This window comes from Manacus candei, unplaced genomic scaffold (genome assembly GCF_025592945.1).
Source record: "Manacus candei isolate 608988 ecotype Guabito, Panama unplaced genomic scaffold, ASM2559294v1 h1tg000050l, whole genome shotgun sequence".
Lineage (NCBI taxonomy): Eukaryota > Metazoa > Chordata > Aves > Passeriformes > Pipridae > Manacus > Manacus candei.
The window spans coordinates 36282259-36295920 of record NW_026138098.1 but is presented as its reverse complement, the minus strand read 5'-3'; the positions used below and the strand labels follow the sequence as shown (position 1 = coordinate 36295920).

General features: G+C 46.2%; 1 protein-coding gene across 6 annotated transcripts in view; it reads left to right on the top strand.

The window, feature by feature from the left end:
• The window catches only part of PRKG1 (protein kinase cGMP-dependent 1), a 377420-nt gene that overhangs the window by 351617 nt on the left and 12141 nt on the right, over nucleotides 1–13662 (top strand). For 4 of the 6 annotated variants that reach the window (XM_051799629.1, XM_051799628.1, XM_051799630.1 and 1 more), the window contains one exon: nucleotides 2749–2845. In XM_051799629.1, the coding sequence (XP_051655589.1) occupies nucleotides 2749–2845 (97 nt within the window). Of the gene's footprint in view, nucleotides 1–2051; nucleotides 2645–2748; nucleotides 2846–13391; nucleotides 13562–13662 lie in introns of those variants that run through there. The other 2 variants (XM_051799632.1, XM_051799633.1) reach the window with 2 other exon arrangements.

The window sequence follows — 13662 nt, the reverse complement described above, 5'->3', positions numbered from 1 at the left end:
CATGCTCTGAGATGGGAGCAGGGAGGTGGGACCAGATGCTCCACTGTGGTCCCTTCCAGCCTGACCCATTCTGTGACTATCCCAAGGATCCTCCTCAGTATCTTTATCCTGGTCCAGAACTGAATGTTTTCCTACAGACACACCAAAATTAACATTTCAACTATTCCTGTATTTCTTGGCACTGCCCTCCCAGTGCCTTGAAAGAGTCTCTTTACTTTTGGAGGTGATAAATATGCCATCACATATGTTTGTCCCTATAAATGTGTGGAGCGAGGAGCACACACTGGAAAACCTTGGGAGTTTTAGGGAGCAGCAAACTCAGCTTAAGCAAGTTGGAGGACAGGAGGTGAATTCCTGTTCTAAATTTCAGGATAAGGATCATACCCCCCAGTTTCTGATTTAGGAGATGGCAGGGGAATATTTGCATTTTGATCTTTCTGTTGGAGTTATTTATCCTTAAGCTTTGCAGGACTGAAGTGCATAACAACTGTAAGTTCGTAGGAATTTGGTGTTAACATGGACTTTGACCCTTGTAGGTGGGAATAAAACAGAATTCAGCTGGGTCTGTTGTTAGTAGGCATGAGAAGGGCTTGTTTGTTTGATTTTGCCCGTGTTTTGGTTTCACTGTTTATTTTGGGCATTTCTTTTGTGTTTTGGATGCTTGTGGCACCTCTGGAAAAACTGCATCCAATCTGTTTCATCTACCTGCGTGTACAAACTCCACCTGAGCAGAGAATTAGCCAAGAGATTTCCAAGAGCAATGATGAGAACGCTGCAAGTACATTTTCTAAGCAAAATAACACCTGAACCCCTCTTTTTACATGTTCCAGTGAAAACCCAGAAGCTTTCAGCTTGCACAGCCTGGTCTGGTGGAAGGTGTCCCTGCCCATGGCAGGAAGGTTGGAACTAGATGGTCTTTAAGGTGCCTTCCAAGCCAACCCATTTTTTGCCTCCTGACCTGAAGTTTGGCTGTTGAAGGGGAATCTTCCGTGCTGGGAATTCACCTTCATAACAATTATAAATCGTTAAGGGTGTTTAACTGGTCTGTACCAGTGCTCTAATTTTTTATCCCGAAAATTAGAGCCGTCTCTTTGCTCTGTCACCCCTAAAACGACGTGTCTGCTGTGATTTAGAAGGGGATGTCTGAACATGTGGTGGATTCAGCAGAGGTGTTCTGGTGGCTGGTTTAATATGCAGCTCGTGAGGAGCACGGAGCGATCAATAACAAGGTTATCCCAAGTTCAGAGCAGGCTCTGCGCTCATTGGTTTCCAAAGTCGGATGCATCAGGAGCAAGGTCACCCAGGGGATCTGGTGACAGCATAAATAATAAAGCAGAGCTGAAGTAATTTGCTGACAGCACCACACCCCCCTCCCCGAGAGAAAATTGTGCTTTATTGCATCGGGTCTGGGGCTCGATGGCGAGACCTTTCGCATTTCTTGACACCGATTTTTCCCCTTTTCGCTTGAAAAATGATGGGTCTTTGCTCTCTGTCCCCCAGTGTCATTGGAGTTTTAAATAGACTAAGGAAGGTGGTTTGAAGGGAATCAGTCAGGAAATCAATTGCAAGCTGCTAATGAAATAGAGACAGGCCGTGACGGACAGGGGACGTTCAAAAGCTGGCCGGGTGGATTTGTGTGTCCGTGGTTCCCACCGGGACGGTTTGTCACTCCGTTACCCTGCACGAGTGAAGCCTCCAGGTGAAACAGGTGATTGTAGTCTGTTAATTGCTCAAATTAAGTCCTGCAAACCACCCAGCTGCCCCTGTACACCCTCCATGCCTCCCTCCATAATCCAGCCAACTCCCTTTTCCCATACAAGTCCGTGCTGCCACCGGCCAAAGGTCGGGCGCTCGCGGGGACTCTCCGGCAGCTGAATGTCACATTTTATTGAGAGGGTGGATCCTGTTCATCCATTTCCCCTCCGAGCCTTTTCTAAAAATAGCACGAACCTTAACAAGGAGCTATTTTGGAGGACTCATGTTCATGGGGGTAGTCATGGGAAGCTTATTTTGGCAGGCTTGCATGTGTTTGATTTGCATGCTACCCCTGGTCAGGGGCTTTGGTGGACGCCTGTGGGAGCCAGTTGGACACGGGCTAAAGACAGGGAGCATCTGGATTTTGGAACCTGGGTTGGGACAGCTACTCCGAGTGAGTTTACAGGAGGAAAAGAAGGGAAGATATCCTCATAGGAATGTTGATATGTGACTGAAGTCATTCATTTCAGGCATTTGCACACCAGCCCACAGCTTATCGGATCTGATTTCATAAAACCTGGCTGTGATTTCTCTCCAGGGACCTTAATGATCTTGCCATTTCCAATAAACATTTATAGAAACTACTGCCGGCCTGTGGATAAGAGAAACTCCTATGAGAGACTTTTATCTTGCAAAAATACTCAAAGACACCAAAAAAAAAAACCAAACCAAAACCCAAAAAAACCAACCAAACCAGGCAGGAGAAGATCACCTGAAAATGCCCGGCGGGTGGCTGGAGCTGAATTGCAGTGCCAGGCGTTTGCTTTGTGGCCATGCCTAGGGGAGGTTTGCTATTCCCCCTTGGAAAACCGGAGCGAGGCTGGAACTGGGACCAGCAAAAGCCCATGAGCAAAAGCAAACCCTAAGAGCCCCGATGGCCACGCGGCAGGTAAAGGCTGCGCCCCCGCGCTGGCGCCGGGCGGGCGCGGTGGCACACGGTGCCCCTGGCTGCACCTCTAAGAAATTTCCCTTTTTTCGCCTCAAAACCTCCAGATACGAAGCCGAAGCTGCCTTCTTTGCCAACCTGAAGCTGGCCGACTTCAACATCATCGACACCCTGGGAGTCGGAGGCTTCGGCCGAGTGGAGCTGGTAGGTGACCTTTCTTCTTATTCCTGGCATCAGCCCTGTGTTGTGAGCCCTCTTTTTTCTTAATTACACCTGAATTATATGGTGGGATGGTGTGTTTTCTAATGGGTGAAGAAAGATAAAGCGTGTTCCCCGAGAAGTAAAAAATGTACAAAGAAAGCTTTGCAGCAACGAGAAGAATTTATGTGGTGGGCTGAGAGAGATTAACACTAAGGTTGTGGGGTTGATCCCTAGATGGGCCACTCACTAAAGAAATGGATTCAAAGATCCTTATGGGTCCCTTCCAGCTCAGAATATTCAGTGATTTTCTCTCTAGGTGGTTCATGGCATTGATTTATGGCCTTTTAAAAACAACCTGTGTGGCTGTTGAGCACTAGGATTAAAAAGGCAACCTAAAATCTTACCGGAGTAAAGGTACCACGTCGCTCCTAAGCAGTTTCTAATTCAGGTCTAGAGATAGTGCTCCTGGCAGCTGTACATTCAGTGCCTGCACCGTGGCAAAACATCCCAGAAAGCTACCTCACTTGTTGCAGAACTGTAGAGAAAAGACAAAGTCTGAGCTTGCTTTTTGCTCTGTTGGATTTTGAGCTCTTTGTTGAGGCAAAGCCTGAGTGGCCCGTTTGTAACATCCCATCAATACAGAAACTGAGAATAGAAAGAGGGAGGTATTTTACATCACAGAGGAGCTTCTGACACCGGACACTGGCAGAATATGTCAGGAACTCCTGCAAGTTAGGGGCAGAAAAGGAGCAGAGTTACTGTTGCCATCACAAAACTTCAGGGAAAGCCCTGCTCTGGAGCCCTGTGGGAGCCAAATGCACCTGTAGTGCTGGGAGTTGGAAAATGGGCAAAATGAGGTGTTTTGGTGACTGTTTTTGAGGTGACCAGTAAATTCTGTGTTCAGAGCACAGCTCCCCTGGGATTTATTTCTGACTTTTCCTGGTTGGATGTCTGTAAAGTTGTGCGGAGGAGAGAGTGTCTGGGAGAGTGTCAGTCCCTTCCTGGGGTTTGGGGTTTCCTTTGTTATTTGTTTGCTGTTAGCAACTGTTGTTTTGGAAGAGAGCCCCAAGAGCTCCCTCATTCCCTTTCCCTGCTCCTTCTGTAGTCATCTGCTGAGGATGCCTCAGAGCAGGAGTTTAATCCGGGTTGTGCCCTTTTGAAGTCCCTTCACCTTCATCTCAGCAGCCTCCAGGAAGCCCTGAACCTGCTGATGGCAAAAGCATTTCTATCACCTCATAGGGGTTTTCTTCAGGGGTGGGTGCCCCTCTGCTAACCAGGAAAATGCTGGTTCAGCTCATTTTTAGCTAATGCTGAATTGCACCCAGAAGGATAAAAGACATTTAAAAGTGCAGCTCGACGCTGCAGGTTTTATTGTTTTTCTTTACCACAGAGGGAAATGTTGTAAAACCAAGAAAATATTCTTTTTGTCAAAACAGAGCCTAAAATTGCTTCCACTTCCTCCATGAAAAACATGGGTTTATTATTTCAGGCTAAAAATGGAACGAAATGTAAAACACGGTGGAGGAATTGACTCTTTTATTGCCTGAGTGTGTTACAGGAGCCTGTTAGTGCAGGAATGTTCCTGGAAAACATTCACATTTTTGTGCTTTCCAAGAGTAAAATTGATGAAATAAGTACATTGCAAGGAGGAGGATTTTTATAGTGTGGGCAAGATCCCCCGGGATCATCCCCCATACCACTCAAGAGGGCAACTGGTGGTTGCTCTTCCTCATCCCTAACTGGACTTTGTAATTAACTTTTATCCAGGTTTCTCTTGAGGGCATAAACCATCCAGGGTTGGAGAGACCACAGTCTGCCCTGAAAATAACAGGAGTGGACTTTTTGGGATGCACCCACTATTTTTTGCAGCTCAGCTTCTCTGCTTTGGGTCAGTTGAGCATCTCCTGTGCTGGGCCCCGGGTGCCTCAGTAACACATGGGAATAGGGAGTGTCACCTCCTGTTCATGTCCTGCTTTGCAAAGGACAGGGATGTGGGTCAGGTGTCCCCAGCACTCATAAATCATCTCTCCTGGACTTTATTGCTCTTGTCTTTGGGCCTTAATTTCCTTTTCATTTAAGTCCTGCGCTCCCAATTGTCTGCCCCAGGTCAGTTCTTTTGGGTTTAGATCAAGATTATTTTTGACAGCTCTGAAATAAATACGTGGGAGTATCTGAACATATGGGATTAGAGCCATTACTGCCTTGAAATCAGTTTGTGTAGGTGGTGGCTGAGCACAGGTAAAATTCAGGTCCATGTCCTCTGGAAGGCACACAGCTTGGCACATCCTGGGGCTGCAAAGGACCTGCAGATCCCATCCTGCAGCAGAGTCAGATATTCCTAACCACTGCTGATCAGTTTTCCCTGATTTCTTGTTGAAGTCTTTAGGGAAGGAGGTCCCCAGGAAGTTTTACTCCTAATATTTATTGTCTCCCTGCTGTAGCCCTACCTGGAAACACAAACACATACAGCTGGTGAGCTTGGGTTGGGTGGGTTTGAAAACCATTATCACCTGAACCTGAAGAACTCTAAAGGAATAAATGTGCTTTTGAGCTTTACATCCTGAGCAGGGGCAGGACCCAGGGAATGGCTGGAGCTGTGCCAGGGCAGGGTTAGGTTGGATCTTAGGGAAAGGTTCTTCCTCCAGAGGGTGGTTGGGCACTGAACAGGCTTCAATTTGTAAAAACTGCTCTAAATTCCCTTCCTTTTCTCAAAAATCCTCCCAGCTCTCTCTAGCTTGATTTTAATAGTTGCAAAGTTACTAAAATTCTTCTTATTTTATAATCCAAGCCATTACTGCATGTTTTTTTATATGCTACACAGACCCCCTTGAAGTCTTTTTGGCTTGATGGGGACCACTAAAAGCAAAACCCCTTTATAATATGGAGATGAGTAAAGGCACACATAAAACCACACACATAAAGTTTCAGCCACATTTTATGGGGGCCATACAAGACCTTTTTTAAATGGACACTATGACACTTTTCAGTTGTATTTGGGTTTTAAGAGGAATCTGGCCACAGATTTTGAAGTGCAATCAAATCTATTGCAGCCTCTAGCCCATTTTGTAAACAAAGCCATTAGTGAATTAATTAGATGGCAATGAAAAAAAGCAGTGCAATTGTCTTCCTATGGCCTGACAGATGCAGAATTCAGATATTTATTAGTGGAAGTTTCCAATTGTATGTCCCAGCTGTTACAAAGCTCTTTCTATTAGAAAGGTCTGGTTTTGATTTGGAATCTCCTAATTTTTATTTTTAATTGTCAGGATTGACCTCCAGCTGTGCCAGGGGAGGCTCAGGTTGGACAGGAGGAGGAATTTCTCCCTGGAAAGGGTGGTGAGGCCTTGGCAGGGGCTGCCCAGGGAGGTTTGGAGTGCCCATCCCTGGAGGTGTCCCAGGAAGGCCTGGCCGTGGCACTCAGTGCTCTGGGCTGGGGGACAAGGTGGGCATCGGGCACAGGGGGGACTCGGTGACCTTGGAGGGCTTTTCCAGCCTGAATGATTCTGGGATTCTGTGAATTCTTTGGCCTCCATCCTTTTGTGGGAATGGGCCTTTTGGGTGCCATCAAGGGGAAGAAGTGGATTTAAGAGAGGGATTCAAGTAAATCCCACATTCATGTGACAACGAAATTGCTCCTCCTGAGCTCCCAAAATGCTGGTTAGGATGATTTGTCCCTTTTTTCCCCATCCCTTCTCAATTTCTTGCAGCAGATTCCCTTCCTTGGGATATGCAGGAGCTTCATTTCAGCCACCCAGTCAGATGGGGTTGCACCACTGCAGAGCTGTTTTTTTGTAGCTGTTCCTGGATTTTGAACTCCTGTTGACATTCAGTGCATCCTTTGTTGATGGAAACATGTTCTCAAGGCCTGTCTCTTGATGGGAAGGGTCTTGTCAAAGTTTGGGAAGCTGAGATGTGTTCACAACCCGTGAAATAGGGGCAGAGGCTGGATCAGGATATGAGCTGTACAGCCAGAGGCTGCAGCCTCTGTTGGAGGAAGGAATAAGCCATAAAAAGAGGTGCTATTTTGCAAAGAAAGCCAAAGTGGGGAGCAGAGCAGGATCATTATGGGGTTTGATGGAGTTTGGGTCCATTTGATATTTTCAAGGCACCACAGCAGCGGGTTTTTCCATTGAGTCTCACATATTTTAGCCATATAACCCTTCTTCCACTGTTTGCTTTTTATGGGAATGATTTTATGCATGAAATCGTTGACATTCCTCACTGCTTTTTAGCCTTTTGCCTCTAGACGCTTTTGAAAGATAATATTTACCTCTGGGCTTTACAGGAAGACACACATTTGAATATATTTTCCCAGTGCCCTTTGCTCATAAAAAAACTTTGCTGTGTGTCTTGACAAGCACCGAGAACAAATTTTCAGCAGAGGGATCAAAATGTAGAATTGAAGGGGTTTAGCACAGTTGATTATTTGATTAGAAATTGTTAAACAGCCGAGATTTTCCAAGGATGGTGCTTTTTTTAGTGTGTGTTTCTAGAGTGTAGTTTTGCAATTTATTTCCCTGTAGAGTCTCAGAGCACTCCCGTTGTGATACAATATTTAGTGCCTTCCCAACCAGTGGAATCCAGACTTTTCCAAAGAAAATAAGGTCACTGTCATGGACACTTTCCACCCTGATGCCCACTTGGAGTTCGTTCTGGATTCATCCTTCAAAACCTCAGCCTAGAGCTCGTCTTAAAGGCTTCAAATGAAGCCTCCATCATTTTTCTTTATATCTTATTATAGAATTACAGGATGGTTTGGGTTGGAAGGGACCTTAAAGCTCATCCAGTGCCACCCCCTGCCATGGGCAGGGACACCTCCCACTAGCCCAGGTTGCTCCAAGCCCCGTCCAACCTGGCCTTGGACACTTCCAGGGATCCAGGGGCAGCCACAACCTTTCCAAGCAACATTTTAGGTGGGTTTTTTTTAAGTCTTGACTGATTTTCCAGCCTAACCCAGACCCATCTCCCTACCTGTTCCACTCACAGGTCACCCAAAATTAATGAGATGCTGAACATGGGGTAGGAAGGGAGAAGCACCATGTGCAGCTTGGCTGTAATTTGGATATGCAAATTATAATTTCTCTGTAAGGTTTAGATCAGGAGGGGGGCTGAATCTGGCCTGGATTTGGAAAGTTCCTTCAAAACCCTAATCTCAGGAGTTGTTAAGGTTGGAAAAGCCCTCCAAGGTCACCGAGTCCCCCCTGTGCCCGATGCCCACCTTGTCCCCCAGCCCAGAGCACTGAGTGCCACGGCCAGGCCTTCCTGGGACACCTCCAGGGATGGGCACTCCAAACCTCCCTGGGCAGCCCCTGCCAAGGCCTCACCACCCTTTCCAGGGAGAAATTCCTCCTCCTGTCCCACCTGAGCCTCCCCTGGCACAGCTGGAGGCCGTTCCCTCTCCTCCTGTCCCTTGTTCCCTGGCAGCAGAGCCCGACCCCCCCCCGGCTCCCCCCTCCTGTCAGGGACTTGCAGAGCCAGAAGGTCCCCCCTGAGCCTCCTTTTCTCCAGGCTGAGCCCCCCCAGCTCCCTCAGCTCCCTCATCTGAGTGACTCTCTGGACCCTACAGGAAAGTTCTGCCCTGCTGAGCACCACTATAGGCTTGGAGGAGGCACCAATATGAGCAAGACATTCCCTAAAAATCGAGAAACACTGGCAAGAAAGCAAGTTCTAAGGCAAAGAATCTTATTATGGGGGTTTCTCTTTCATCCAGGAAGAAGGTAAATATGTTTAGTGGGAAAAGCTTGCTGTCCTCTGTGGCTGGGGGTGGGAGAAGGCGCTGCTTTGTTCATGGAGCAGTTCAGCTGTCGGGATTAGCAGAGCTCAGCTTGCAAACGCTGCGCTCAGCAACAGCTGCTGCTATTTTTGGTGGTTTGAATGGATCTGGCTGGGAAAAAAGCAAGGACCTTGGGCATGCCCAGCAAGCTGGAGCATTTGCAGTTCAACTCCCGAGTGCTGCTGTAGAGTTGGTTGTTATTTAATGTGATGTGAAGATATCCAGGTTTCTGTCTGAATAATGCACGTGTGGTGAAATGCACAGCAAGCAAAAACCCCTGGGAAAAACAGCTTTGTCATTACAGAGGCTGTGCCCACACAGGGGGTTCAACAGGAGACATGGGCAGCAAGAAATCAGTTGGTGAGTCATGGACACAAGAGTTCCAGAAGAGTTGGTGTCCAGTTCCTACAGGTGTGTTTAGGGAAAAGCTTTACGTCTCCAGAGCGAATGGAATAGTTTGTACTTGCACAGCCTGTGTTCCCACAGAGCTGGGAGCCCTTGGAGAGCAGGAGAAAAGGCTCCTGAGCAAGGCTGTGGTGAGCAGGGTGTCCAGAATCAAATACAATCCTGGAATGGTTTGGGTTGGAAGGGACCTCAAAGCTCACCCAGTTCCACCCCCTGCCATGGGCAGGGACACCTTCCACTGTCCCAGGTTGCTCCAACCTGGCCTTGGACACTTCCAGGGATCCAGGGGCAGCCACAGCTTCTCTGGGCAACCTGTGCCAGGGCCTCCCCACCCTCCTAGCCAGGAATTCCTTCCCACTATCCCACCTAACCCTGCTCTCTGGCAGTGGGAACCCACTCCCCCTTATCCTGCTGCTCCATGCTCTCGTAAATAGTCTGGAAGGTTCAGGCACCTCTTCGTGGAAGATAAATCCTTCTGAGGGGGATTTTTCTGCACTCTGGGAAATATTTATTAACACTTCCAGTTCCTCAGGGTCAGTTGGAATTGTCTCAGTTCCTCTGTCACCAGAACTGACCATATGTAATACACATCTATGATTTATAGTAAACAGGGGCAGGGAGAGAGGAAGGGGAAGGAACATTCAGAGCTTTTGTTCTTTTTTTTCCATTGAGGCCTGGATTTTGTCTCATCAATGGCCATTTTTCCAGAAAGTCTGAAAAAGCACCAAGGTGTAAAACCATAATTATTTGTACCTGAGTTATAACTGTTAAAAATGAACCAAAATCAGGCCTTGAGTGATTTTGGCTTCTGTGTGTTTTGGAAGGTGGGGAATTTTATAGCCATAAAGCAAAGCAATGATTTTTGGAGTGGTTCCAGCCTGGGAGAATCCACCTCTGATCCTATGAAACAAGGACATGGAAAAGCAGAGAGGTTGGCTCTCTCCTTTTTCATTTGTCATCATCACAGAATCATGGAATGGTTGGGGTTGGAGGGGACTTTTGAGAACATCTCATTCCAACTTCCTGCCATGGGCAGGGACACCTTCTACTATATATATGTGTGTGTGTGTGTGTATATATATATAAAAATATTTTTATTTTATATAGAAAATATATAACATATAAACATATACATAAATAACATAATATATAACATAATATGTAACAATATATAACAAAATATATTACATATAAACATATATATATAAAATATATGTTTTGTATTAATTTTATATCTTTGGGCAAAATAGAAACAATTCTATTTTGCTTCTACAATTGTCTTCTTTAGGTGCAAGTAACATTCCTGCTGTTGTTTTTCCACTGGGATGCAGTTCATTGCCTACATTAGAATCCTGCAGAATGACCCAATCTAAATAATTTGACCCCTTCTCTGGTTTTGGACATCACCTATTTAAGATGGTGTTTTGACTTTAACTACACTCCCTATTTATTGGATTTTCTTGTGTTTGGGAGCGAAAATATATTCCTATTTCACATCAGAAAGGGTTTGTATCCTCCTCTGGGGGGTTCATGAGTGAGAGCTGAGCTGGGCAGCGAGGGTGGCTCCTCTCCTCTCCCCATGGAAAACAGCACACTTGGCCATCTCCTGCAGGATTTGGGGGGGTTGTGGTGGATTTTCTTTGGAAGACTGAGCTTGCTGCCCAACTGAGCCGAGCCCCAAAGTCCTTGTGGATTCTGTGGTCAGTCCTGTTTGGTTGGGCTTTTTTTAAAATAAAAAGTCCAGATGACTCCTAGGTAATTCTGAACTGAGATTGAGGTTAGACATGGAGGGGGTTTTTTTGTATCAACTAACACAAGCTTAATATTAAAAGCTATTCTTTGTAAGAATGATAGAAATGGCCTGGAGTTCCCCAGATTTGCATCACAAAAATAGTCTTCACAGTCACCTCATTTGGCAGAAACACCAAAGCAGGGAGAGGACTCAGGAGTGCTGGAGAAGTAGAAGACTACAGGGCTCATTTTCCAGGTGGACAATCCTAAATTTGAGCCTTAAATTCCGTACCTGGCCGGCTTGTTTTGGTGCCTCAACAAGTTTAATGCAAATTAAGCCCCCCCACAGTCTCAAATTCCAGCAAACCCTCTGCCTTCTGAAGGAGTGGGAATGGAAAATGGATCTAAATTCTCCAGTGGCATTAGGTCAAAGTCTTGCATTAGCTAATTGCAGCTGCCTGGCTGTTCTATATTTAAACATTTGTGGCAGTGGTAACATCATCAAACACCCAACAAAACCACTGCCTGCTACTTCCTCATGGAAATTTCCTTCCCTGGACTTACTTTAAAGCCGTGTGTGAAAGCTGGTTATTTCCCCAAACTCTCTATCTCTGAAAAAAAATAGTAATGAAATGAAAGAAATAGCCCTTTTCATAAAAATTAGGTAGTCAGAATCCATAGGATTAAATAACAGAAGGGGTTTATTCATAGCACCCTTTATTCTCTAACTTTGGAATTTATTCATCTGAGCCTCCACCAGGTTTTGGTGTTTATTTTTTACACTGATTAACATTAGAAAAAAATAGGAATTTGTGTTTCAAAAAGTTCAGAGTGTTTTTTTATGTGTCGTGTCCAAATCAACCAAGAAATGTTCATTTTTGCTGCTGGAGCTGCTTTCTTGGTTCCACTGTTGGTTGTTATTTGTCTGTGGCCAAGCTGATGTTAAAAAATACGGGCTGGAAGAGAACAGATCTGCCCTGGAGCATCTAAGAGGGATTTGCATGGATTTTGGGGTGGAATAATTTGGGTGGCAGCTGATAGTGCTTGTCCATCAGCACATGGAAGGTCTGATGGGAAGCCAAGAAATCCAGATTGCCATCGAGAGCAAGAGGGGTGAGTTCTCCAGAAGTAAATGCTTAGTCCTGCTAAACCTTCATTATTTTTTGCAAGTTTTGGTGAATTCTTCTCAGCCCAGAGTTTACCTTAATTTTCATCCCCCATGTGTCACCTCCCTGGTTTGTTTTAGGTAGGAAAATATCAAACCATTTCATTCCAACAGTTAAAATAAAGCCCATGTGTCATTTGTTCAAAATGAAACATCAAAAAAATATATAAAACCCAAACTCTAACCCCAAACCAAAAATCCTTTTATCACTTTCAGTTGGCCATAAATGCAGAATTTTTCTGTTTTGAGCCATGGTTGCCCCAGCTCAATAAATACCAGGGCAGCAGAGATGAGGGAAAGTGTTTTGGTTTATTTTGTGTGGATTGTTTAGGTCTTTGTGCTTCGTCTCCCTGAAGATGAAATGGCAAACCTGGGCTTCCAGGCAAAGATGATAATTAGGAGTGTGAAAAGGGAAGTTTCATGTGGGCTTGGAAATGCTTGTGGCTGTGGGAAAACCAGGAGCCACAAATCTGGCCTCAGTATGTACGTATATATGTGTGTTTGTGTGCATAAATATGGATAAAAAAGAGTTTATTGATGAAAAGTTTGGCCATGGATGGGTGGACCCTTGTTTATTAGGGTGGTGGAATTGTCTTTGCCACCTGATAACCAACCTTTTGGGGTTGTGGACATCAGGGTCCCAGGTGGATCTCTGCCAAAGAGGGAATGCTGAGGGAATTGTGTTTTCCCTGCCCCATGATGTGGACAAAGGAGATGAACCAGAAACTGTTCAGGGTTATGGTGGGAGGGCTGGGAAAGGAGTGGTGGAAGGTTTGGACAACGCCCTCAGGCACAGGGTGGGATTGTTGGGGTGTCCTGGGCAGGACCAGGAGTTGGATTGGATGATCCCTGGGGGTCCTTCCAACTGAGGACATTCCGTGATCCTGTGAAGGTGCCACGTCTCCTATAACCCACATTTCTCTTACCAAAACTGCATAAAAACAGATATTATACTAAATAAACCGGGATTGCATGACTGTTGTCTCCTAACCTAAAAGGCAGGTTGGGTTTCTGGTGGGAATCAATGACAGACAAGCTGCTTCCCTGCTGGCAGAAGCCAAATTCTGACAAGGAAACCAAAATAGAAGTTACCAGATGGCACCTCTTACTATAAGAGGGGAAAAGCATTTAACTGGCAACGATATTCTGAGTGGCTGTCAGGGGAATTCAGCAAATTAGGAGGCCTGGTAGGTCAGTGATGAGGTTCCTTTCTCCTTTGGAGGGTTGGCCACCATCCAGCCAGCTCTGGGAGAGGTACCTGTCCCTGGGAGTGGCTCAGGGTGCAGGAGTTGCCAGGGCTACACCAGCAAACAAGCAAACAGCCCCTGCCAACCTCGTCAGGGCAGTCAGGCTAAAAATAGGCTGTGGAGGCTTAAGGTTAAAAGTAAAGTCGTGCCCGGGCAGTGCTGTTGAAAAGCCAGGTCTGCTCATCCTCTGCCAACATCCAAGGACTGCTGTTCCCTGCCAGAGCCAGTTCTGATTGGCTGTGGGAAAAGGCTCTGGATGTTAACTAGCAACAATCTCCTGACCAACAGTTGGCTTCCCCCTAAAAATGTGGCGTTTTAGGAACGGCTTTTCAGTTTAGCAGTAAGCCGGGTCTTTAGAAAGACCGGGTTCGTCCCAAAGCGGAGCTGATGGCTGAGAGGTGAGGCAGGTTGGGTGGTGGGGTTGCTGGGAGGTAGGGTGGGTCCCCAGGCAGCTGGACTCCCGTGTGCCCTGTTTCTGAGCCTGGTGTTCCCTGCTGTG